The 25720-nt window shown below is 45.7% G+C and overlaps 2 protein-coding genes and 1 long non-coding RNA gene across 8 annotated transcripts in view; 2 read left to right on the top strand and 1 right to left on the bottom strand.

The window, feature by feature from the left end:
* Nucleotides 1-330: 330 nt before the first annotated feature.
* On the top strand, nucleotides 331-6747 carry TMEM52 (transmembrane protein 52). The gene is made up of 4 exons (XM_066203122.1): nucleotides 331-538; nucleotides 1309-1353; nucleotides 2141-2310; nucleotides 2641-6747. The coding sequence occupies exons 2-4, from the start codon at nucleotides 1322-1324 to the stop codon at nucleotides 2949-2951; spliced, it is 513 nt and encodes a 170-aa protein (XP_066059219.1). The 5' UTR covers nucleotides 331-538; nucleotides 1309-1321; the 3' UTR covers nucleotides 2952-6747.
* A 4919-nt stretch (nucleotides 6748-11666) lies between these two features.
* On the bottom strand, nucleotides 11667-19798 carry LOC136300645 (uncharacterized). 2 transcript variants are annotated; one of them, XR_010723720.1, is made up of 4 exons: nucleotides 19629-19798; nucleotides 18777-18872; nucleotides 17130-17168; nucleotides 11667-13939 (listed from the first exon to the last, which is right to left on the bottom strand). It is a non-coding gene; the product is annotated as an uncharacterized lncRNA (long non-coding RNA). The 2 variants fall into 2 exon arrangements; XR_010723719.1 differs by lacking the exon at nucleotides 11667-13939 and having other exon boundaries at nucleotides 16716-17168.
* Nucleotides 19799-20441: 643 nt separating this feature from the next.
* GNB1 (G protein subunit beta 1) overlaps nucleotides 20442-25720 on the top strand; it is a 33819-nt gene continuing 28540 nt past the window's right edge. For 3 of the 5 annotated variants that reach the window (XM_066203154.1, XM_066203152.1, XM_066203153.1), the window contains exon 1: nucleotides 20442-21060. The gene's annotated coding sequence lies outside the window, so the exon portion shown is untranslated. The remainder of the gene's footprint in view (nucleotides 21061-25720) is intronic. The other 2 variants (XM_066203151.1, XM_066203150.1) reach the window with 2 other exon arrangements.

The raw sequence follows: 25720 nt of genomic DNA, 5'->3' as shown, positions 1-25720 counted from the left end.
CTGCCCACCTGATGGGTTCTGCTCTGGTGAGAGCATCGCGCGCAGTCCCGAACGGCTCCATGGAAATCTGCGCAGAGATCCCTGTTTCCCCTCCCCGACGTCCCGGTCACGGCTGGGGCCGGGGCCGGGGCAGGGTCGGGGGTAAGCGCACTCCGGGGGGAGCCGGCAGCGCTGCCCCGGCCCCGGCCCCGACCCCTCCCGCGGGCCCGGGGGGGCGGTCCTGCGGGCTCCTGCCGTGCCCGGCCCCGCCGAGGCTCTGCCCCCCCGGGCAGGATGCCGGTTATTTATTGCGCTGCCCAGCACGGGCTGTCCCCAGGGCTCGGTGTCCCCTTGCAGCGCCGGCCGCGTGTCCTTGAAGCGGCGGCGGCGGTTCCCGTGGGCTCCGGCAGCCGCGGCGCTCAGGGACACTGAGCCCGGAGCCTCCCGGGCACGTGCAGCGGGGACACGAGGCGCTTCTCCTTTGGTCACCTGCTGACCCAGTCCCGCGTTCCCCCCTTTCATCGCTCTGTTCTGGGAACACCTGTGAGAGCTCTGCCCGGTGAGTAGCCGCTGCCTGTTCCCAAACCTTCCCCGCCGTGCCCAGGTGCTATGCCCGCAGCAGAACGGTGACTTGCTGATGGCCATCCCTTACGACTTCTTTTTTATCTCTAAGACAGTCAGCAACTTTTAAATTTCACTTGGCTGCCCTTGCTCTGAGGTGAATGGTTCTCTCCCAAGACGACTCCAAAGCGTCACTTCTGAAGTTTGCAGATGCTCTCCTGTGGTCAGAACCATTGTTCTGGTGCAGGAAATGCATTGCAGGAGGTTCGGTACACACAGCCCTGCTGTGGCAGCTGCGCCCCTGAAATGTCCCAGGAGCTGTTCTCCTCCTTTTGTACTGCACTAGAGCTGAAAAACGCCGTTTCTGGCTGCATTGGATCTATGGAAAAATAACTTTGAAATATCTGGGGAACACCGGCATTTGTCTAGACTGGAATTTTCAGGCAGGCCTCTGCTATGAGGCAACTCATCTCAGTTACCTTTAAATAACAGTGATTTGGTTTTTTGGGAATCCTGCACGAGCCTTTCTCTCTCCCAGGCATGAGTAAAGCACCACCCAATAAAACCATTTATTGATTCAGAAGCAACTTTCACAGTGGGATTATTTGCATGTTCTCATCTGGAGTAATGGTACAACCACGAAGAACAATCTAAAGTGGTTTGACTCCGTACTCTTGCTGAGTGCTTTCCCTTTCCCACCCCAGGGAGGTCCATTCCCTGTCATACCTGCACTGTTTAAACCAGTGAATCATCTGCCTTCCTTCACAGATGCCCTCAGAACATGTCTGATTGGACAAGTCTGTGGTATGTCTGGTAAGTTTGGTTTTAATCTTCCTAACCCAGAACCGTTTGGAAGTTTTTATGAGCAGGACTTGCAGCAAGGAATTGGAAACGCTTCTCTCGGGCAGGATCAGGGAGGGGTTTCTTGTTTTCTGAGCTGCCAGAGGAATGGACTGGACGAGATTGGGTGTCAGGTGGGGACCAGCATTCACCCAGGGCTGTGTCATCTTTCCCTTCTGAGTGCACTGGAGTTGAACCCAAGGGCTTGTTTGTTCTTCCTAAATAGCCGGAGCGTGTCTGGCCATTGGCTCTTTGCACAGGGCAGTTCCAGCAGGATTTGCTGGGCCGTGGCCCTGCCCCATCCTCGGCTCACTCCCTTCTATGGGACAGGGACTGTCACCCTGTGCTGAGTGAGCTTCCCTCGCAGCTCCAGCGAGCACAGAGTGGGCAGGGCCTGCTGAAAGGGGGAAACTGGGCAAAGACAGGGAGGATTACAACAGGATTCATCTCCCACCTCACACGTGTTGTAGGTGCCCTGACACTGTTTTCATAGTTTGCATTCTGTCCATGTATTGACTTCGGTGGCAATTTTGGTTGATACACAGAGGTGTTCAAAAAGACACAGTTACCAAAAACAGATTGAAAAGGCTTCTAAAAGCCTCCAGGAGAAGAGGGAGTTGGATTGAGAAATTTAGGGCTGGGAAGGTGGAGTTTCAGTGAAGAGGAAAACCTGAAACACAGGTATATCAGTCTAGGTACACTGTGAATTGTAAAAGTCCAACACCAGCAGTGGAATGATGGTGTTTTCCCCCTCTCCCAGGTTGATCTTGCTGATGGTGTTCCTGCTCCTGCTCTGTGGGGTCTCAGCGAGCTGCATCAAATTCTGCTGCCGCAAGAAGAGGCCTCCAGTGGAGACCTTCCCTCGGCACCCCTGTGACCTGACAGCGATTGGCATTGACAGTGACAGCACTGCCCACAGCACAGTGACCTGTGAGTGTCCTGGAGCCACCCGCTCCCTGAGCACTGATCCTCCACCTGTGCCTGGAATTCCAGCCCCCGCAGGAAAGGGAGTTCCCAGAGAGATCCCAGCACAATTTCCAGCTCCACGGGGTGGGCACAAGGGGTGAAGGGAAGGATCAGGGTGACAGTGAGTGACACTGAAGACCAGGAGTGATTCTATATGGACAGCTTTGGTATGCAATGTTTGCTTCTGAAAACACCAAAGTCTGTAATCCTGGAAAAAAAAGCAGGATTAGCTCTTTATACATCAGTGTCCCATGCAGGTGTTTAATTTTTATTTTTAATTCATTTTCTTCCCAGCATACAGCTCATGGCAGTACCCTCCAAGTGTCCAGATTCCCTCGGTATTTGTGGATATGGATAAGAACACTGTGTCCCCTCCAGCTTACAGCCTCTATGCCATGGACCTGCCACCTTCCTATGATGAAGCTGTTCAAATGGGAAAGCAAGTGGCACGGACAAACCAGAAACTTAATGACATCCCTGAACAGGTGACAGCAGGAGGGCTGAACCCCAGCCAGTCCCCTCCTGACACAATCAGCAGAGATCCAGCAACACTGGCAAATTCAGAAGATTCAGAAGATGACACGAAAGAAGAGCCACAGGTCTGACTCAGTTCAGATGGGGAGCAAAGCAAGGGAAGGACTGTAAGGGTTAAAGAAGACATGAAGAGTTTGGGTTTATAAGTAGGTTATGATGGAAAGATGTTTCTTCTCACGCCCTTGTAATGATCTGTCAGAAGAAATGTTTTCTGTGACTGCTGTAATCCCCTGGTAAAGCTTCTTCAAGGATTTGAAATGAGGTAAAAGGGCAGCAGTTTAAAAATGCCTGTAAAAGTGGGACGTGAATGCGTGTTCATCTTCTGATAAAAAAAAATTGTTCCTTGTGTCCAGCAATAAAAAAGGTCAGGAGGATTTTGCCACCTTGGGAATACACACTCAGAACAGCACAAACAGGAAGTTGTTGTTCTAGAACAGAAGTTTCCCAAACTGGAGTTGAAGAGGGAATCACAGCGAGTCACACTGAACAGCCTCTGTGGTTTCTCTTCTTTTGAGAACATCAAGTGCCCAGAAAACTGCTGAGGACAAAGTGCTGCACAGTGGCTCACGTTCCTCAAGGAGCAGGAAGATGCCAGGACAGGAGCGGGAGGGGGAAATGCTTTGTGTTGTTTGCAGGCAGTGAGGCAGATGAGACACGACACTTCTGTGGTGGTGCTGGTGATGAGACCCCAAGGGATTGCTTCTGAGGTTCTGTAAATCTTTCCATTTCTATTTTCGAGATGTGTTGCCTCGTGGGTGGGTTCCCTTTGCTATTTATTTTTTCCAGATAAAGTACACATTTATTCCAAAGAGACACTTGCACACATGATTCGGTATTACTGATGTGCTTCAAATATTCACCAAATATTTCAAAGATGCCTTTATATTTTATTATCTGCTCAGGTGTCAGGTCTCAGGCAGCACAGGAAGGGAGAATCACGGGTTCCTGGCAGCTTTTACCAGCTCAGAACATGGACAAGCTCAGGAATGAGCAAGCTGACACAAAACAAGCCTGTGCTGAGCCATCCAGAAGTTAGAGATGCAAATACCACAGTACAGGCTGGGCAAAAGTTCAAAGGAATTACTCTTAGGGATGGTTCTTCATGAAGTACTGATAGATAACTGCTCAGCATCATTTTGGAACTGGGAGCTTGGAGCTGATTACAGCAGTCACAGCCCAGACAAAAATATGGGCTCCAGAGGCAGGGGTTTTAATGCCAGCTCTTTCCCTTGCCCCTCCGTATTCCAAATGGTCCAAATTTTGTCCACTCCTGAGCAGTGATTTTCTTTGAATCCCCTTTAGCAAGGCTGCTTTAAGAACATGAGCAATTGCCAGGCTGGCTCATTGCTCTGGGTAAGAGCAGCAACCAAAGCCTGAGCACTCGGTGCTATTAGTGAATGTAGCATAAATTTAGGTGTCTGTCATTAACAGGCACTAGAAGTGGTGGGCACAAAAGCCTGCACAGCTTTTAGAAGACTGTTATTCTCTGACAACCATTACTGCAAGAAGTGCCCTGGAAATGAGCACTAATGATTTAAAAATGAAGATCTCTGCCAGCCACAGGCCCCAGATGATGCTGCAGAGTCGTGTGTGAGCTGTCCACGAGTCTGGCTCCCCAGGGAAGGGACGCTTCTATATTTAACTTGCATGTAACTTACTGTGAGGGTTGACTGGTGTAACAAATCTGCTTCTCTTGTGTCTCCCCTCTGTCATCCTTCATTATACTTCTGCTGGTTTATTCTTTCCTCTGCTTTCCTTATCTGTGTCAAGATGGAGGCTGGGCATAAGGCAGGGTAACTATTTGGATGTCTCTGGCTGGAAGGACAGTATATGGCCAATCCTGGACGTCTCCAAGTCATAAAGACGGCAGATGTGTTTTTATTTATTGAACTTCTCCACAGTGCTCAGAAGGAAGCCTCGGCCCTCCCGAAGTAGGAATTTGTGTTGGAGGGAAATGGCTGAGCGCTCCCTCACAAATAGAGAATTCAGAGCCAGGCGAATGAAAGAATCGTGACTGACACAAGAGGGCAGTCCCTCACTTCTCGCTGTGTGCAGAGCATCCTCACCGGCATCGGCTCGGGAAGACACCGAGCTGCGCGCAGGAGCACGGGGAACATCGCCACGGCTCCTGCGCCCTGCCCTGCCCTCGGCAGCGCCCGGGACCTGCCAAACTGCCCGGTCTGCTCTCTTTGCTCACGGGAGATGCACAACCCCAAGAAAACCCCAAACGCCCGTGACTTCCTAGGAATGATAATAATCTGGTGTTTCCTTTCTAGCACCTAAGGAAAAGTCTTGTGTTTTGCCCAGGCTGTTGCCTTGTTACGTAGTTCATTAATTCAGAAATTGTCAACAGCAACTCGTGCCCCGGTCAGCCCTCGGGAACACAGATTTCCCTCTGCACACCAAAAGCAGCTCCGTTTGCTGTGTAACCTTCACAGTCGGGAAATTCTAAGGTCTTTCTTGTGGCCAGCCTTCTCCAGAGCCTGCTGAGGGTGACCCCATGCTGGAGTTGCGGTGGAGGGTTGAAGAGATCCCTCATGTCCACACAGCTCCTGCTTCATGGAACAGATACAAATTCACGTTTTTGAAACCTACAGTTCTCTCTCACTTTGCTTGAAACTGGTCAGTGGATTCAGAAGTTATTGGTTGGGTGTGCAGAGTGGAAGGAGGGGAAGCAGGACACGGATTTGGATTTGTGCCTCCAGAAGAAGCCAGGATTAAAAAGAACACCAGGGGGGAGGTTGGTCCCACAGCAGGTTATAGGCTTGGCCCGACGCAGGATCTAAGAATTCTGATTTGTCAGGCTGCTGGTTTTCACCATCACTAGATCTATCCAAGTCTGATTATATCCACACAAGCTTTGTGACATCTCTAAGGGAAAAGCCCCTCTCTGTAATTACCCAAAGTGCATTTTTAATTGTGATTTATATTTGGTCCTCAGTTTGGCACTGTTCAGCATGCAATTTTTCTTCTCTCATTTGTTCAAAATGATCATTTTGTCAGTTATTTTCTGCTGTTCTTTGCCGGCTGTGTGAAAGAGCCTGTGCTGGGGAGATGGACTGCTGAGGTTGGAGCCTCCATCACTGTCTCTCCTCTCACACACATGCACTCAGCACGAGCACTTGTGCTCAGAAAGAAAACGCAGCCATGGAAGTAAATTTCCTCAATAATTCATGGGCTTTATAGCCCAGAGCAAATTATACCTTGGCTCTGTCATGAAATTCAGGCTGCAAATCCCTTTATAGCCAAGCTCGTTAACAATGTAAGTAAAGTGGTACCTCTAGAATGGCTTTGATAATTGATGCATTATAATCTTTGGAGAGTATTTAGTGGTAAACCTGCAGCATCCAGGCTGAGGCATCAGTGGGGTCTGGATGCAGGAAAAGTCAGAGAAAAAAAAACCAACATTTCTTTGTTTGCCTTGCAGTTGCCTTTGTCTGCCTCACTGGCCTCTAACAGCTCAGGTTTGGTTGCTTTGTTTTCTAACTGCATTTTGTCTTTACCAGCTGCAGTTTTTGAGGGGAAAGGATCACTGCTGCTGCCAGCACGGATGAGTGGGACACTCGGACACATGCAAACTCTCCATTTAAGGAACAAAATATCTCTGCCACAACCACTCTCCATACTCTTGGCTGTCTCCTGGTTCTGATCCTAATCCTCTTTACCTGTGAGAACTCTTTTTTGTTTAGGGAGACACTGACTAATTTTGCTGCGAGTAGCAGAGGTTCTCTCCTTCATCCACAATTAAAATTCAAACTGCGAGAGAAGCCTTGGAATCCTTTCCAGAGCAGACGATGAAAACAAAGCATCACAGGGGAATTGTGCTCTAAAAACTGGAGAAGACAATAAATGTTTTATGAAATTCTACATCCTAAGGTCAAACTCAATGCACGAAAAAGGCTTAGGTGCAAACCCACATTGCTGGGAAAACATTTTGTTCTGGTCAGTCAAAATTTAGAATATAAAATGCCAGAGCTGCTCTCTTTTTATCTTACTGGAAGGAAAAAGGGGCCTGTAGAAAACAATGCAGACTTTCAAAGATTTTTGAAGTTTTTTTTTAAATAAGAAAGCTCACCTTGGGCACTCAGTGAAAGGAGAAAATCAATTTCTATTTCAAACCTAGAAATGAATCTGCAAACCTGAATCTGCATAAAAGTGCTTCATTTTTACTCTTTTTTTTACCCTGCTTTCCCAAGTAGCTCGAGAAGGAAACAAAAGAGAAGAGCCTGATGTCGAGCCCTTATTTGTGCATTGGGTTGGTTTTTTTTTTCTCTTTCCATGCTAGGACTTTATGGCATAAACTACTTCCTTCCCCAAGTGAGGAAGTGCAGTCCTGAGGTCCAAGTCCTGACCTGGGAAATGCAGTTTGGTGCCTTTCCTGCCCCAGACTTCCCCCATGACACTGGTCTGTAGAACAGGGGCTGCAGCTCTGCCTTTTCTTGCACAGGATTTGGAGGATGAACACACTGAGCGTGGGCTGCGCTGTCACATTGAAATACAGGTACAGTCAGAGCATGATGAACTTTGTGTGGGACATGAAGTGCAGGAAAAAACCTCCCCGCTCCCTCCCCCTCTTAAGGGGCGAACCTGGAGAAGAAACTTGGGCAAAGTGTGAGATTTAGAAAGAGCCCCCGGACTCCAGGTGCCTCACCACAACATTCCTAAATGGGGGAAGATGCTGAGGGGAGAGAGGCGCGGTTTGCTCAGCTCCATGGGGCTGGAAATGTTTCTTTCCCCAAAAACCCAGCCAGGCAGCTGTCAGAGAGCCCGGGCCGCCGTGCTGGAGGTGGGAGAAGCTGCTGTGCCCCGCACATAAGGTCACTCCAGCTGGGTTTGAAGGAAACAGAGCTGTGATTAGCCAGCAAAGCAGACGGCCATAAAAATAAACACCCCGGGTGTGTTTGGAGAACGTTTCCTCCGCCCTTGGCTGAGCTGCCTGCTCCCAGCAGATGGGGGAAGTGAGCCGGAGTGGCCCCGGTGAAGGTCGGCTGGGCAGACTGCAAGGCCAACACACAGCGGCAATTACATTTAGTGCGATTATTTGGAAGGATAAAAAACGTGGTACGCTTTTATTCCTCGCTTATTTCGTATATAGACTTTTCCCTCTCGATAAAAGGCCCACAGTACCTGCTGTAAAATACTGAAATTCGAATGACGTGGGGCCATCTGGGAAATAAAAAAGCGTATGTTCGGTTATTTTCCACTGTAATGATGAGGAAAAAATCGGTGATAATGAGTAGGGTTATCTCTCAATCAAGAAACAACCTGGAGTGTAACAGACTCCAGCTCTACCACAGATATCCTGGGCATCCAGGTAGGTTTCAGTGTCTCTGCCTCTATTTTCCATTGGTAAACAATTCTAGGAGCCGGAGTTTGGAAGGGACCTTTGGACATGCCCTAATCCAGCCCCCAGCGCTCACTGGGGGCAGCCAGAGCATCCCAGCCCTGCCCACTGTGCCTCTGAATTCCCCAAGGATGCAGCTCTCACTGCCCCTCTGGGCAACCTGTTCTACTTACTGTCTGATCCTCCTTACAGCGAAAATAGGTTTTTGGAATGTTGGAGTGGAATTTCCTATATTTGGGATTGTTCCTACTGCTTCTTACCGTGCAAACTGGTGCCCAGTGAGAAGAGTCTGCCTCTGTCTTCTTTATACTTTCCCCCCAGGTATTTATACACTTTTAGAGATCCCTCCTGTACCACCTCATCCTGAGGCCAAAGACTCCCAGCTTGCTCATCCTTCCCTCATACGTCAGACGCTTCGATGCCTTAATCATCCAAATATTTAACTCCATCATTCCTCCAACTCGTCTAAATCATCCAGGAATTTCCCCTGCATTCCAGCGTGCTGTTTTAATGGCTTTCTCCCGCCTGTGGTTTGAAGAGCTGCAGAAAGCAGAGCGTGAAGTCCCCCGTGGATGCCCGTCCCCGTGCCTGTCCCCTGGCTGGCGGCGGTGCCACCTGGGCACAGGGTGACTGCAGGGCTGGCACTGCCATTGCATCAGCTCCCACAGGCAGGGAGCACCCCGGGCGTGTGACAGGGGCCACCTCAGTGAAATCACCTCGGTGTGGCCCCACGGGAAGGGGAGTGCCAAGGTGAAAGCAGAGGAAGATGAATCTCCTCCCCTCTCTCCTCTGCTCTACACCGACTGTTTTAACCAGAAATGGATAAGCTGCTGGGAAGCAGGAAAAATAAATGCAACTTTCCTCCTGCTTTGCACGGGGCTTTGGGGTGGGAAGGTGCTACAGAAATACTCCTCCTTTGGGAGACCAGGCTTTAGAAGCACAGGAAATTGTCTGGATTAAAAAAAGAACACAAGGAATAATGCTTTTCCAGGCCAGAGAAGGAAGAGAGATTTCCCTTCCTTTCTCTAGTTCATCACATTCTCACCAACATGAAAACCATGTTTCATCGGAGCTTGGCCTCGCTCCCCCAGGTTTCAATCAAAATAGTTATTGATGAAAAATCTGAAGTGAATTTTAGCTAGAGATACTGCAAACCCACTGCTCAGAGCTATGCCAGAATAATAGTAATGAAGCTTCAAAGTGCCTCATTGATTCCTACCTCTTGATTTCCCAACACATCCCACTGTTTTAGGTACAAAACCTACACCCCCAAATCCCCAAGCCTTAACCAATGTGCAGGGTGCCAGGTAACACATGTTGATGTAATTAGACAGCACAACAAAATCAGGAGAATATGAGCATCTATGGAATTCCTTTGGTGACTTCTCCATCCACTTATAATTATAAATCATGAAAGTGCAAGAGTGCACACGTGTCTAATCAACTCATGGCTGTCACACACTGCCCTTCTTCCTGTCCCCTCCCATTTCTGTGATCAGGCTTGATCCTTTCAGGCTCCTTGGTGCCTCTACCCTTTGTAACTCTGTGCAGCCACTTACCCATGGACCTGTGGTTAATCCCGATGCCCACACTGGCTCCTTTGAGTCTGAAACAACATTCAGAGAAATGAAACTGAAATAAAGGGAGTTTCTCATCCATCTGGAGATGGGGTGGGGGATGCAAGAGGCAACTGCCAGCTCCAAAAATCAGATTGTTCTTTAGGACACGAGCCCCAAACCAGAGGTGTGGATGTAGAAGGGTCTTCCTTCAAATCTGCATGTCTGATTTCTAGTGATTCACAGCTAAAGCTGTGGCTGCATTGTCTTGAATTCAGGGAAGGCTCCAGTGTAAAATCTCTGGCACAGGAAGTTCAGCTTCCTCTCCAGATTTCCTTCCTCCACCTCCTTATATGCAGAACAGCAGGGAACTCACTTTGGCCTCGCCAGTGCAAGTGAAACTCTGAGGACTGCAGAGCAGTTTGACTTTATGGCCAAACCTTCAGCTCCAGTGTTCAAGGGAGGCAGCACAGACCAGTGGCTCTTGGTGACAACACAATCCCAAAATATCCTCAGCCTCTGAGCTGTGTTCGGTACCTGCACATGAAGCTGCACCCAGTCCCTCAGCAAACAAGGGTGACAAGCTTAGAGACAGTCAAACTCTTATCGATCACAGTGAGCATCAATCAAAGGCAGAAAATTGGACCATCATGTAACTTTTGTACAATTACAAAGTAAGAAAAACTGTGGGAAAGCAGGTTTGGATCCAGTCAATGCCTAAACTATCGCTAATTACAACAGGCTAATTTCACTGTCTAGATTTTTATCTAGGCTTTGGTGTCCTTTAAAAACAGCCTGCTAGACTTCAGGCCAAGGGTCAGGCAGTTCAATTGCCCAGTTTGAACCTCAAACTAAAACAGGAAAAATGTGAACAGCATTACAGCTGGAAGTTGATGGGAAGTTTGCTGGGAGAATGGCAATGTCTGAGTGTGGCACAATGTTAAGACCCCTGAGCTAGGTCTGTAGGAAGAGGATCTGTGGATCCGTGTGCCGAGATCCTCACCAGCATCCCAGGAGCAAAACGCCAGGGAGTGGGGCACTCACCAGGGCTAAACTGAAGTATGGCAAGGCCCTGACGCAGCTCACGATGCTTCCAGTTCTGGAATGTGCCTGTGGGGCTCTGCTGCCCAATGTATTCCCTACAGGAATTCTCTGCAGGTGTAACCACCCCGGCAGGCTGCGCCTGCAGAGTGGGACTGAGCTCCACCAGGCAGAGGTTATTCCAAGCCCAGCCCCTCTCCCGAACAGAACTGGGGAAGGAACAGAGGCAGCCCCTGCTCCAGTAGCTTTCAGAGACAGCTGGAGCAGCCCCCACAGAGTGCAGCGAGGGGGGAGAGCACCTGCACGGGCTGTTCTGGGCAGCGGGATGGGAGCAGGACAGGCAGGGGGGAGCTCTGCTGCCCCCCAAGAGCCCCCTCACCTCTCAGTGCCAGACAGAAACACGCAGACCCGCCTCTGGCTGCAGCACAGGCTCAGCGAGTGCAGAAATAACCTCAGGCAGCCCATGCAGACAGAGCAGAACGCTGCCCTTGGCTCCTCTCGGCCAGGTGACACGTGCTCCCAAGGTCCAGCCTCCCGCCGGGCTGGAGGAATGTCACCATGGGAAAGCAGAGACAGCGGAGTCACCTCAGCGCCATCGCGGGGGCTGGGCCGGGCAGCAGGAAGGGGTTAAACCCACGAGTCACCCGCTGCTCTTCGTACAAGAAAACAGAAAAGAGTCATTTGGGTTTCAGTCACATCCAGATGCTTAAAGTGAGAGATTAATAAATAATAAATAGGAGTAGCATCAATTACAAATGCCAAAGGGGGATGATGTCTCTGGATGCATTTCTGCTGACTGGTGCATATTAGGAAACCACAGAGTGCTTTTAGCTTTGACTCCAACATTAATTTTGGCAGCGGAAAGAGGTTTTATTAAAAGTACTGAAAAAGTCATTCATCTTTATTCGTTTTACATTTGTTACAAGGATTTAAACCCCAATATGGAACTATGGGGAGAAGAAAAAATTGAAATTGACTCATCTGATCATAAAAATAAATGGAACTCTAAACATGTTTTAAATAGTAAGAAGTACGTTTGGGTATTATATTTTTAATACTGGAAGGTGGTACTGATATGAACTGCTTTTCATGCTTTGTTTTTTCTCTATGGTGTTTTTTCTGAATCCCTTACAAACCAAATTATTTGTAGGTATGCTATGATGGTAGCCCATAATCCATAGGGGAAAAACAAATAGAAGCTGGAAACGTGAAGAATTGAAACCATTCAATTATTATTATTAAATATAAAATTCAAAGGAAACAAAACTATTTTTGAAGTACTACCCAGTAATCTAAGAGGTTCAAAATCCTGCTGTAAGTCCATTTACTCAAAATTGTCTTTTTGTCTATTTTAGTTAAGTGCTGAATAGTACATTGCCAATGCCGGCTCTTTTCTAGGATGTTCCCAAGCAGAAGTTAGTGGGGAATTTCAGTTACCTGCAGTCTAGGACCCCTAACCTGAAATCCAGATTTTTCTGCTGCAAATTCAAAATTTGCAAAATGAAAGAAAAAAAAAATTCTGATGCAAATCCCTGCTGGCACCACTGTGGCAGAAAGCACAAAAGCCCCGCGGCCTTTCTGTTTTATGGGACTGGCACAAAACCACCAGAAATGGAAGAGCACAACTCCACCCCAACACCGGGGCAACACTGGGGCTCTGGAGCTGAGCTTTTGGAGGTGAGAAATGGGCATTTCATGTTGCTCCCTGTGTAATGTAAAAGCTGATTTCCAGCTGTGACAGTTCTTGAGTAAAAATGTCTTTAATCAAGCACCATATCTCCACACACAACAATCAAGTAGATTTTATTCTCAGGTCTGAAACTGGATTGTTCAGATAGTGAAAAGTTAAAGATTTTTAGAGGACACTGGGTTTTTATGGGTTTTCTTCCCAGTTTTGTGTTTGCTCATGGTAATGTTATCACTGGGGAAAGGGGGTGATTTATGTTACTTTGAGTATTTATTTTTTAATGTATTTCTTGACTCTTTGGGACTTCTTAGTCCAAACTTGTTTGTGTTTTAAGGTTTATAAAAATATTTCCCATCAAAATTATTTCTTCAATAAATATTTTGGCTGGACTAAGCAAAAATATACATGTCAAGGGGCTTATTTTTTTTCCACTATATGTAATTGTCTTTGTATAAAAACTAAATTTCACATGCTGTTTATTTACTAAAACATTCATTCAGCCTCTGAAAATCCAACTGTGTTGGCTGCTTGTACTTTGCCACTTCTCTTGAGCAGTGGCTTGAGAGATGTTACACTTAATGTAAGTTTTGTTTTGCTGCTTGGAAACGTGAATTTTATAAGAATGTTCTTTGTAACAGGGCGTCCCAAAGAAGGGTTTCACAGAATTGCTGACAAATGCTTTGAGATTTGGGATATTTACTGTAACAGATCCCAGAGGTCACAAAAGTTCTCTTTTGTAAATTTAGAATCCAGCCTTGATCCTTGCTAGAGGACATGAACTTTCACAGATAGAAGAACTGAGTTTGGCTGCAAGTTCTTTCATTCTGTGCAGCAAGTGAATTGTGTTTTGCTTGGTCCCAGTACATTTTCCCAAATAAATACTTATTTTTGGAGTACAGGATGTAACCTGCTCATTTTATTACCTACTGCAATGCAATTAATGCACACCTTATCCCTCTTCTCTCTGACAATTAGGCTTTGTTTGACTTCACATGGATTCTCCAAGGACAGTGGTACAAGCCCTCTGACCATCAATACTTTTGTTTTATAACTGCATTTTTGTTTTCTGGGTTCTGGAATCTTGCAGCAGCACTGAAGTTCTCCTTCAGCTGCAGGTCATGCTCTTTGAGAGAAGAGAAATGCTTGGGAACAGCTTCCCTGCAACACACACCTGTGCCCACTCTCCCAGACTGCTCTGTCAGGGGCGGAAGAACGGGATGGAAGCTCCATGGGAATCTAACACACAGCAAGGTGAGCAAATTCTCTCGTCTTTGAAGGTATTTCGAGCTTCACCACAGGTCTGGTGTGTCTGACATCATGGAAAGTTCAGTAGCTGGGCTCAATTCTCAATGTGGATTCTAAACTCCCAGCACCTCCTGGGTCCCAGTTGTTTTTCTGTTTGTTGTTCAATGAACCCCTTGAGGAAAGTCCCTTTAAATGGGGAAATATAAGGCTTTAAATGGGGAAATAGGAAGCTTGAAATCAGGAGATATGAGGCTTTAAGCTTTTACTCAAACTGCTTGATCAGCATTCATGCCACCCAAATATTACCTACTTAAAGGAAGACCTGCCTGTGAGCAATTGGTTGGGTGTGTTTACAGATGTATAAACACAGTGCAGAATCTGATTTCTAAGATAATTATAACAATTCCCTTTGTTCTATTATATTATTTTCCAAGAGCAACAAAGGACTTCTAAAAGCCAAGCTACAGCTTGTAAGTTTAAAGGTAAAGCAAAAATGTGAACTCCCAACAAATACCTGAGTACAAAGGAAAACCAGAGTAATCCCCACACATTGAAAAGAGCTCTTATACAGTTCTGATTGTAAGAAAAAAAGCCCTCAAAGGTATTCTTCTGGCTTTCTCAAGATGGATTTGTATAAATAGAATGGAAAAAAAAAGGAGAATTGGTGTTTGTTAAGTGCACAAGCATGCTCTGACCAAGCTTGAGACACCTGTTTATGTTTCAAGGTTGGAAGATGAAAAAAAAAGAGGAAAGTTCAGAACAGGTCTCCCAGCAGAGTTTTGTGTTTTGTTGAACAAGTATCCACAGAGATTACAAAATTCCGTATTTGTGTCACACTCTAGGATTGTTTCACAGTATAAAATCAAGCGTTGGCTGTGAGGAACAGTAGATGCGGGTTCAAGCAACCCAAACATTTCATCTCCCTTCTTTCCATAAAGTGCTGGGTGTTGGTGGCTAAATAATTTCTCATCATTCTGCATCAGCTTCCTATGTCTAAGACAACAGTATTGATATTTCTTTGGCTTTGGAAAATGCTTCAAGTTCTGCCAAACATAGGGACCAGAAATAAACTTGTATTATTGTTGAAGTCAGAGAAACCTGTGACGTTGATTTTTTTTAAATGGGTCCCAAGGGAACAGGAGCAAGGTTTTCCCTGGAAATGAAAGCACCTCCAGCCATACTTTGTGAGAAAACAAGACTAGAATTTGTGAGGAAACAGGACTAGAGATAATGCCTTTTTAAGGACATGGAGCTCAGTGTGTCCTGTTCCAATTCTGCCTGTGTTGGGGATGAAATATTCAAAGACAATCATATAACAGACATGATTATAACATTCCCAGGAACACATCCAGGAAAGCTCTGGGCCTTCACAACTCTGCTGCTTTGCTTACACAGCAATGGATTTTTCCAAAGGATTTTGGAGTGACTTCCAAAGTCTCTCAACAATTCTGAATTAACTGTCCCTGAACCCATTTCACACACAGCCCATCCTGATCCTCATCAAAGGGATTCAGGAACCTCTTCCAGGAGTGTATCAGTTATAAACTGAGCTCTATGGACTTTCCTAATCCACACAAAGACTCTCAGAACCAGTTCCCCTTACCTTAAAACCTTGTCAATTATCTTCTCTGCAGACTAACACAGTTTTGCTAATTTTATGCCATGTTCTCAGAAGTGTTTAAAATAACTCTTTTGTTCCATAATAATAGGGAAACTGAAAGAAACTGTGAGAATGCAGAATGTAACTAAGGAGACTGAGCTACTCCTACTTTTTGCTCTGCCTGGCCCCACTGAGGATTTCTATTCAGTTTGCTTTTACTTATTTATTTTCTCTAATGAATGATCTTGATATTGTGCTACCTGGGTCCTTCCTCAGAAGGAGGCAGTGATGATTGTCATCCAATTGTTAAAGAAGTGGCAAATAACAGCAGGTTGGAAGAGCTCTGAATAAGGTTTTAAAAATTAAAACAATAGTTAAAAAAAAAAAAAAAAGAGTTCTGAATAGACCCAGGATTGAAGCACAGCTGAAGTTTAGACATTGTATAAGCTTCCTTTAATTTTGGTGCAATGTCAGGAGAAATGAGAGCTCTGCTTTGCTTTAGGGACCAAATGGAGAACTTCAAACTAATTCAAAATCACGTGAGTGTCTCCTTGGCTCTCTCCAGGGCTCACAGAATGCTCTCTGCAGCCATCAGAGGATACAAAGGCAGATACAGAATGTGATGGACTGGGGAATGGTGTGATTCTGGAACATGAGGTGGAGTTTTGAGTCAGGCTATTGAATACACTTACCTGAGGTTACAAAGAAAGGAGGTGAAACATAATTATTTATTACTTCAGCTGCATCCTTTTACCATCTGAGGAGCTTGGCAATTTTGAGAAGTGCTGATTTTTCACTCTTTTGTAAAATGCATAATTTTTACCTGTTTGGTGACAGTTACTCTCTCAGAGACCAGGAGCACCTTGATTTACCGTAAGAACCATGCAGTATTTTCACTCAGGTAACAACATGTAAATTTGCATTATAACAATGGTATTTGTGTGCAAAAATTAATTACTTTAAGAAGTGAAACTGCCCAAAGCTTCACCTAACTCAGGATGCTCCCAACAAAGGGGTTAATGTCAGCTGATTGAGAAAAAGGTGCAAGAAGTTTTGAAATGGAGAACTGTGGAGCAACCTCTCTACAGAGAGGTTTTCTGTAGCTCTAACCCAGGACCGAAACTGGAACTTCAGAGTGGACTAACAAAAATTGGTTTTATTAATTATCTATACCAGATCTTCAAGTAGCCACAGGTATTTTCAGCTAAATTTTTAGTCATAAACAATATTTTTGCAGTGTATAGAAACAGATAAACTTATATCTGGTCAGTCCACTTAATTCTGGTGATTTGCAGATTCACCCACTGAACAGTACAAACTAAGGCAGTTCATGGATCTGTGTGAAAAACTAAGATTAAAAATGAAAAAGAATTTTTAAAAAAATGAAGATAATGCCTGTGCAGCAGCTTCCAGCACAGGATTATATGAGGACAGCAGAACAAACCACCTTGTTGCACAAAGCAATGTGAGATTCTTCAGCCAGGTTTTTAAAATGCAGCAAAACTCATCTGTCCAGTGAGATTTACAAACCAAACCCAAGCTCAGCCAGCCCCACCTGGAACAACCCTTTCCAACCCTCAGGATCCCTCCCCATGCCAGCAGTGTAACTGTATATCCATCAAACTTCTCACTGGAGAAGAAGATATAATTAAGTCACTGGATCAGAAACAGGAACTATTGCAACAGTTGGATTTTTACAAAAGAATAGGTGTGGTGAAAGCATTGGCTGTGTGGAAATGTGCTACAAACACTTCTGACTGAGCCACGCGTCCTTACCCAAATTCCATGGATTTGAAGACATGGCAGAGCACAGACCTGTGGACAGAAATTCCCTTTAGCTCTCATGAAACAGAAAATGCATAAAAATTAGAATGCAAGGAAAAAATAAACAGAGATTCCTAGGAGAGGATGAGACCTGAATATGTATTTTATTTAAAAAAAAAAAAAAAAAAACAACAAATCATGTTTAGTTATTAGAATTGCACCACTGGTAAAAGCATGTAAGAGAAATCTAAGGAGGAAAAGCAGAATCTGTGTGGTAAGAATGTGCAGTGGGGAAAAAAGCACACATTAGTTTATTATTATATCATTTATAATTATGTAATTTATGATATAATTAATTCACCCTGCAACTGTTCTAGTCCAATAACAAAATCTCAGTGCAGTTATTTTCTCAAAGAAGCAAAATGTGATTTAGGATTTGCTATCAATCTCAGAACGTCATTTTTGTTCATTACACAGATTTTCTTCTGTATGATCCTGTGCTAGCTGAAACTTTTCCACAAAACTCATAAAATTGAGAAATTTTCCTTTGTAAAACAAAGACTTTTCTTCTTCTTTTTTTTTTTCTAATCCTTTATGTATAGTACCTTTTTTTTGCCTCGTGTATTAAGTGGGCATTCCACATAAGTGGTGTATTCCCAAAAGGATATTTTAATCCCTGTTAAGCCTAAAAGCAATCTCTAACTAAGAAAAATTAAAATTTAAAAAAAAAAAAACCAAAACATGCAACTTGCCTACTATAAATCTCACTTAGATTTAATGACTAAAATATTGTGTGTAACTGTTTTTGAAATGCGGAGGCAACTTTGCAAATATCTAATAAACTTGTGGTGTTTCTTGAGCACTTAGATTTAATCAGTGTTTTCCAGGTGGGGATGCTGGATGAATCTCTGGCCTCAAGAACATTGACATCCCCATCTGCATACAATGTAGTTCCACAGATTTTAATAGGATAACTCCTGTCCACATTTCAGGGGTGGAACAGAAATCTCCCCATGGTTACTGGAAAGAGTATTAGCCATTTGGGACAGTAATTCAAGAATAATTTATTCTAATTTCAGTAATTTTTTAAAAAAAATTTGTTATTTGCAAATCTCAAGGTGATGAATTAAAGCCTCAGTGCATCGTAAAAGTTATTTAAAAACAAACACATGATTATTATAAATCAAAGGCTTAACCACACCAGGATCTAATAGTTTTTCAAAACAGACAACCTGAATAATAGCCAATCCACTTTCCTCCAGCTTAATTGGCAAACCTGCTCTTTCTTTCACTCATTAAAGGTAACCACATCTCCCTTCAGAAAGCATGACAGAAGGAACACTTCGGTTTTAATTCTAGGGAAGCAAGAATCTAGTGGGGCAAGAGTTTGCAGAAAAAATATTGGCCTCTTTAACCTTTTGTTGTTGTTTGTTGTGTTTTGCGGGGTCTTTTGTTTATTTTATTAGTGTATTCATGCTGGATAGGTTTGAATTGAAAATGGGCCTTAATGTTGTGGCTTGTTTCACTTTTACTATGAACCTATTTCGGTTGCCAAGTAATCTCACCTTTTAGCAAGGTGTAAACAAATACTGGGAGAAACCCCCCAGATTTAGAGCTGTGATAGGAGGAAAAGTGACGCAACACTGTATCTCTACTTACTTTTCAAAATTAATTAGGGTTACAGTATATGAGTTCTGCTGGGAAATGATTCCATTTTGGTAACATCTCTCCTGCCTGGTTTACGTGAGATCCCGTCTGCAAGACAGAAATTGCAATTTTTATGCTTATTATTTATTTCTACTTTCATGCAAACCCTTCTGGAACAGAGATGGATGCTGTGAGGACAAAATGCAAAGAATGCTCTGGAAATTTTGGCTGTGGGAGTACCTTTATAAGAAAAACTGGAAAAAAAACCCCCAAAACCACAAGTTCTAAGCTACAGAATTGCTACTCGTCAGGTTCCTGAGGGAATGACACAGAATCACGGATTTGTTATGGTTGGAAGGGCCCTCTGGAGATCACCCTGGCCAAGGCGGAGTCACCTGGAGCAGATGAAATAGGAATAGCTCCGAGGTGGGTTTGGGACGGCTCCACGAAGGGAGACTCCGTGCCCTCCCTGCCACCCTCATGGAAAGAAGCTCTTCCTCGTGTTGAGGCGTAACTTCTGCTTTAGTTTACAGTCAGTGCTCCTCGTCCTGTCGCCGGGCACTGCTGAGGAGCCTGACACAACCCTCTACCACCGCTTGGAGATATTTTTGTTCGTTAATGACATCCCTGCTCAGTGTTCCCTTCCCAGACTAACCAGGCCCAGCTCCCCCAGTCTCTCCTCACACAATGACATGAGTGTATTTATTGCCCGCCAGCCTCTCGTGAGCGGCATTTTAAGGCCTGTGGCCTCTCTCCCGCCCTTTCCCGCTAGAGCAGCCCGGAGCGCTCCCATTTAACGCGGGGTGGAGGCTCTCCCTCTCCCAGCCCTGAGCTCAAACACCACTTGCGGCTGCAGTTTCGTGCCTTTTTGTCCCCATCCGGCTCTTTCAGCCTTGCTGTCGGCCCGCAGGGCCGGCGGGGCGGCCGCGATCCCCCGGCGCGCCGCCCGCCCTCGCCCTTTGTTCGCTGAGGGGAGGGAGCGGGCGCGGGCGGGAGGCGGGAAGCGCGCGGCCGCCGCCAGCGTAAGGGGCCGAAGGGCGTTGCCCGCGCGGGAGCGCGCGCCGCGAGGCTCCCGGGAGCGCGCACCGCCCGCCCTCCCTCCCGGCCGCGCTGGGCGGGTGCCCGGTGGAGGCGGCGGAGCCTCCGGTGAGGCTCGCGGCGGCCGGGGCTGTGCGGGGCCAGGGCGGGGCGGCGGAGCCTCCGGTGAGGGTCGGCGGGGAGCGGCGGCGCTGCGGGCCGGGGCGGGGTGGGAGCCGAGCCGGGGTTTCCCGGGCGGGCAGCACGGGCGGGGCGGAGGGAGGAGGGGAAGGAGGGAGGTTGGCCGCGCCCAGGCTGCCGCTGCCCGATGGCTGCGGGGAGCTGAGCGGGGCTGAGGAGGAGTCGAGACCCGGCGACACCCCCTCCCCCGCGGATCCCTCCTTCGCGCTCGCCTCAGCCGCCTTCCCCGGGACCCGCCGGGCACAAGCGCGGGCGGCTCCCCCGCTCCTCCTCCGCCGCCTCCTCCTCCTCCTCCTCCGCCCCCCTTCCCTCCCCAGGCCGGCGGGACGCGGGCAGGACCGCGGGCGGCGGACGGACCGGCCCGGTTCATGAGCAGCGGCCGGGAGGGCAGGTAACCGTGTGAGGGCTGCGGGGAGGGCGGGGGTCCCTCAGAGCGCGTTTCCCGCCCGCCGAGCCCCGGCCGGCCCCACCCCGGGGCCATCTTCCCTCGGCTCCCCCTCAGCCCCGCTCCTTCCCCTCCCCCGCGCTTCCTCCTCCTGCCGCACTTCTCCTTTCCCTCTCCTTTCCTCCCCTGTCCTCCCCTTCCGCCGCCGCACCGGGGGCCCCCCGGGCCGCCGCCTCCTCGTCGCCCCCGTTTCTCGGCGACCCTCGGTATGGCGGGGTTGGAAATAGCCCCCCTCCCCCGCGCTTCCCACCTCCTCGGGGCTCCAGCTTCCCCTAAAAAAGAAGTGTGTTTGTAGCTGGAGGAGGAGGGGAAAAAGGTGGGGGTGGGACTGGTTCCCTCTCTCGAAGGCTTCCAGGCGAAAAGGGAGGAGACCTCGGATCTTGCGGGGTTCCATTTTTAATTATAATTACGCTGTAGTGGTCTCTCTGCCTTTGACGGGGTTGGGGGGGGGGTCTTGTCTTAAGCCACGAAAGGCGAGCTTCCCGAGCGATCCAGCCGGCAGAGGGAATATTTGGAGAGAGATTCAAGGGAGGAGGAAAAAAAAAAGAAAAAAAAAAAAAAAAAAAAAGCAATGGTGTGGCTGCTGTAATGGTGGAAAACTGATTAAGAGGAGCCGGGGGTGAGACAAACAGGGTAAGGCTGCTTGCAGCCCCGCCAGCCAGCCGAGGGCTCGCAGATGGGGCTCATGCTGGGTGTGCTGGGCGAGGGAGGGCTGAGGGAAGGTTTTGTTCTCGTTAGAACCGGAACCGAGCATGGATTCAAACCGCATATTTGTTCCCCCATGTATTACCGTGCTGCATATTTTTTTTTTTTTGTGTGTGTGCCCGTAGCAGCGATAACGAAGATCATGGAGGGTGTTTGCTACAATGGGAAGATGGAGTTTTCTCCTTGGAAATGCTGTTTGAAATATTGCTTCAATTCCCAGCTTTTTATCGAGAGGATTTCAGCATGATTTTTTTTTTTTTATCCATGCAAGGGATATTGAACGTGTAGGATTTTTAATCCTACGGCTTTGTAGGGAATGAAGATGTGTAAAGCCTTGCATGTAAATATGAAAAGAGATGAGGCGTTTTTATTAACAAAAAAATCTTGTCCAGAAGAAAATCAGAATGATGTAGAGGTTGTTGTAAGATGTCAATTTATCATTCCTGGAGATGAACTGAAATTTTAACGAATGTGATATTTCATTATTCTCTAACAAAGTCAAGGCTGGGACTCGTTTTAAAGCAGGCATCCTTTCTAGGATGTGCCGACTGCCACGTTATTATGCATTGTCTCCACAGGAGGAAACAGGAGGAAAGGACTGTAAATGTAAGGCTTAAGTGATTATTAAAACAGCTTTTGAGAATAGTTGGCTCAACTTGGAGAGGTGATTTAAGACTGAAAAATTAAACGTTTTGCCGCTGTAGGGTGTCTGCACCTAATCGTGAGAGATTTATCCCTTATTTTAAGCTGCTCTGGACACGAGGATGAGAATCAAGGCAAAATGCTGCCGCTGTGTATGTGAAATACGTGTGAGGAAACGAAGATGATATGTTAATGCCTGAATCCCTCCCTAAATGTGACAGATCAGAGTCTTATTTCTCTCCTTTGTGTGCTCGAGGAGAGGAGAAGGAGAAGGGGGTGATAATAGTGTGGTTGTTTTGGTGGCTGCAGATTAGCCGGGGTGTCTGTTTGATTTTCTTTTTGCTGTGAATGAATGGATCTCTCTGTGCCTGGGCCCAGTAGCTGCAACAAGATGGCGTTTGCAGCAAGGCAGCTCTCATTTTTCAACTCCTCCTCACCCCAGCTTTGCCAAACTAGATCTTATTTCGTAATTGTGCTTTAGATTTACTTTCTCGTTCTCTTTGCTTTCTTCTCTTCTGTGGTGGGGGGGTAGGAGGAGCGTTTGGAAGATTGCTGCGAGAAATCTGTGGGGTTTTTGTGGGTTTTTTTTTTTTTCCTTTAATTTTTGTGAGCTCCTCCAGATAGGAACTAGGTGGGAGGAGTAAATAGTTTTATTGAAATGTTCACATAGGCTCTTCGCTGAGCAGAGGGGTGAGACGATTTTCGTTTTTACCTCGCAGTGCCTGCTTAGCACCACCAAAACGTTGCTGGCTTTTATTAAGCCTGTTGCTAAAAACCGGTTTTTATAGGTAGAGCTCAGGTGTACAAAGGCTGCTGGGCCTTTGCTGGCCAGGTAATCGTCAGATAGAGCCTGTGCAGACAGGTGTCTTTCTGTGGCACAAAGGAGTCTCCTGCCTGCTTCACAACACTCACAATTTGTGGAGGGTTTGAGGCTGCTGCTGACCCAGAATTACTGCCATCCTCTGGATAACTGTTCTTTTAATGGGCGAGAATAAGAAATTTAAAGCAGCTCTGTGGCTGAGCAGTCTGTTTCAAAACAGCATCACAAATTTCTGAAGCCCTTTTACGTGTGTTTTTTAGTAATCTCTTGAGAAAAAATGGACTTTTGATTTCTTACTCTTGTGATATTTCACCATAGTGCCAAACTCCTTCACTTTGGTAGCCTAAATAAAATAGCTTGGTTAATATTTGATATACTGGACTCAGGCTTAAAACAATCCACTTCCCAGCAAGAAAAAATAAGAAATGCTTGTTATGTCTCCTGTATTCAAGTGACCTCCAAACCTTTGATAGTATCAAACCTTTTAGTATTGTTTATCTATTACTTAATGTATAATCAGTTGTTTGTTAGTTTATTGTAGTAACCCAGCTGTAGCTGGTGCAGAAGGAAGCAGCAGAGCCCATTTTCAGTTGAGGCTTTTGGTGCTGGTGTTTTGGTTTTTTTTAAAAAAGCTGAAATTAGCTGAGTGCATTTTACTCTTCTGGTGTTTCAAGAACATTTTTTTTTAATTAAGAATACTGTCCAATAAACTGTTGGTTCCATCTGATGTTAATGTCCTGTTAAACCTGAAATTACTTGTGCAATTTTTTTTTTGTCACTACTACTTTGGTCTTTTAGTAAAAGGATCCAAAAGGAGCAGAGTGATGTGAGATTCTCTTCTGGGTAAGATAAATTACATTTATCCTTGTTGAGTCCTTGCAGCTGCTAAGTCAGTACGTAGCAGGCATCCTAGCATGAAATCTTTGACAACATGGTAAATTAAAATTCCACAGGAAATCTTAGCAGAACAGTTTTTTTTTAAATCACCTCCGTGCCTCATGGAAATGTGGAGCTGCTGTATTTGGACTTAATGAGAATTCTTGTGTAAGTAATCAATGAAGCTCTGTATAATGAGGGAGAGGATAGAATTTTGTGTAACATTATTCTTAATATCATCCCAGAAGAAACACTCCACAGCTATTAAAAAAATTTTTTAAAACTTGAACCATTAAACTAGTTTACTTAGAATAAGAAAACCCTTCAGCTAATGCAATTTCAAGGCCCTTTAATTATAGCAGAAATAATATATTATGTTTGTAGGACGGCTTTTCCTGAAATGAAGCAAGATGTTGGCTGCGCTGTGTAACTTCCTGGTGCTTTGGGGGCTTCGATTTGGTCATGTGGAAAACAACTAAACTGCTGCTTCTTAAATAGTAACTCAGTGACGATTTCTCAATCCCTGTGAAACCAGATGCCAATTCATCTGAAACTTGGCTTGTTTTTGTAGATTTCCTTACCAGGCCTGGAGCTGTGGTTGGGGGATGTTAAGCAAGTTGTTGGGTTCAGCTGGTTTTGTAGTTCCTGCAGTAAAAAAACTGGAGTTGTTTGCGCCCTGCGAAACCGGCGGTAGATTTGTCTCCTCCACGCCAGGCTCACTCAGCTCATGTTCAGGGCACTGAATTGGATTAAATTCTTACTGTCCATGGATTTTGGCTCTCAGCATTAGTGGATTGGTAATTGATATTCTCAATTTTCATATCCAGTTTTAGCCATATGGCACCCGGTAACGTCTCAGCAATTGCGTTTAGCGCTGCTCTGAGATGGGAAATTGGCCATTCCAGTTGTTGAATTACCTGTAGGTGACTTGTCCTTGGAGTCGCTAATGCCTGTGCTCATGACAGAATTTTAGATGAGATTTTTTTTTTTTTACAGGATTTTACTGGTTGTGTGGCCAAAAAAAAAAATCATAACCTTGAAAGCAGCTTGCTTGCATTAATGAAATGTTTCTTAAGCATGTGACTGAAGATAGAGTGGACATTTTTTTGAAGGGAGTCTCTTGGTTGCTTCAAGTGCAGACTGAAACTGAAAAGGATACATACTCCATTCAAAATGTTTTTTTTCTCCCCACTGATAAAGTTGGAACTAGGATTAGCCAAGGTCATGATAAAAAACAAAAATCCCCTGAAGCCCCTATGTTTCTATTTAACATAGTGTCTCAATTTATTATTTCTTCCCAGGGTGTCCAGTGTGCTGGGGATTTTGTGAGTGTGGATTTGTTTTTCACCAAACAGAAATATATGCAGAATCCATAGATACTTGAGCCAACTGGTAGTTGAGCAGAGCATGAAGAGGTTTTTAAAAGCTTGGAGCTGGCTATGAGCAGTACCTTTACTCGAGATGCCAAAATAATCAACGCAAATGACTGTGGAAGGCTTCCTGGTACAAAAATATGGACACTCCAAGATGGGTTTTGAGGCAGAATACTGCATTTTTATTAAAATAGTAGAGGGTTTCTAAGGAGAGAGAAAGGAGATGGTATGCCTTGGGATAGAAATACACACTTTAAAAAAAATGGGTGAACATAAAAGTCAAATCTTCTTGGCCTCTTTTTTTAATAGCTGAACTTGTAAAATGAGTTGTTTGCAATTAATACCTTGTAAGAGTGTTCATTTGTGCTAAATACAAAGGAATTAATGTATGAATGTTGTAACACTTGTCCACTGCATTTATTGGAGTGGCGCAGAATATGTTACCATTTGTTGGTCTCTTGAACTTCAGTGGCATATTTCTGCCTGTCTGAAGGGTTTGAGTGTGCTGCTCACAGGGGGTGATGTTTGCCTTGCCCAGGATATTCTTAGAAATGCAGGAATTTTCTGTCTTGAACCCAGCTAAGGGAGTAAGGATAATATTCATGGTGCCATCTGGAAGCAGCCAAGATGTGGTGTGCCTTGCTATGTATATCTTACTCTCCCTTTTAGCAGGGCTGCTCGAATTAGATGCCTACATGGGATTTTTTTTTTAATGTGTTAGCCAAAAAAAGTTAGTTTTGGGGGACGTTCTGGAAGTGTAATTTGTAAGGAGCCGTGCAAATAATAACTTCTAAATTTTCTCCAGGATTTTCAGTGCTGGCCTAAAGTGAGAATAGGTCCAGATGTCACACATTGACCTGGTTATTGATATTTGGGG

The sequence above is a fragment of the Chamaea fasciata genome, unplaced genomic scaffold (genome assembly GCF_029207755.1).
Source record: "Chamaea fasciata isolate MVZ Bird 193981 ecotype frontalis unplaced genomic scaffold, bChaFas1.0.hap1 SCAF_23, whole genome shotgun sequence".
Taxonomy (NCBI): Eukaryota; Metazoa; Chordata; class Aves; order Passeriformes; family Sylviidae; genus Chamaea; species Chamaea fasciata.
This window is presented reverse-complemented; position numbering and strand designations above follow the sequence as displayed.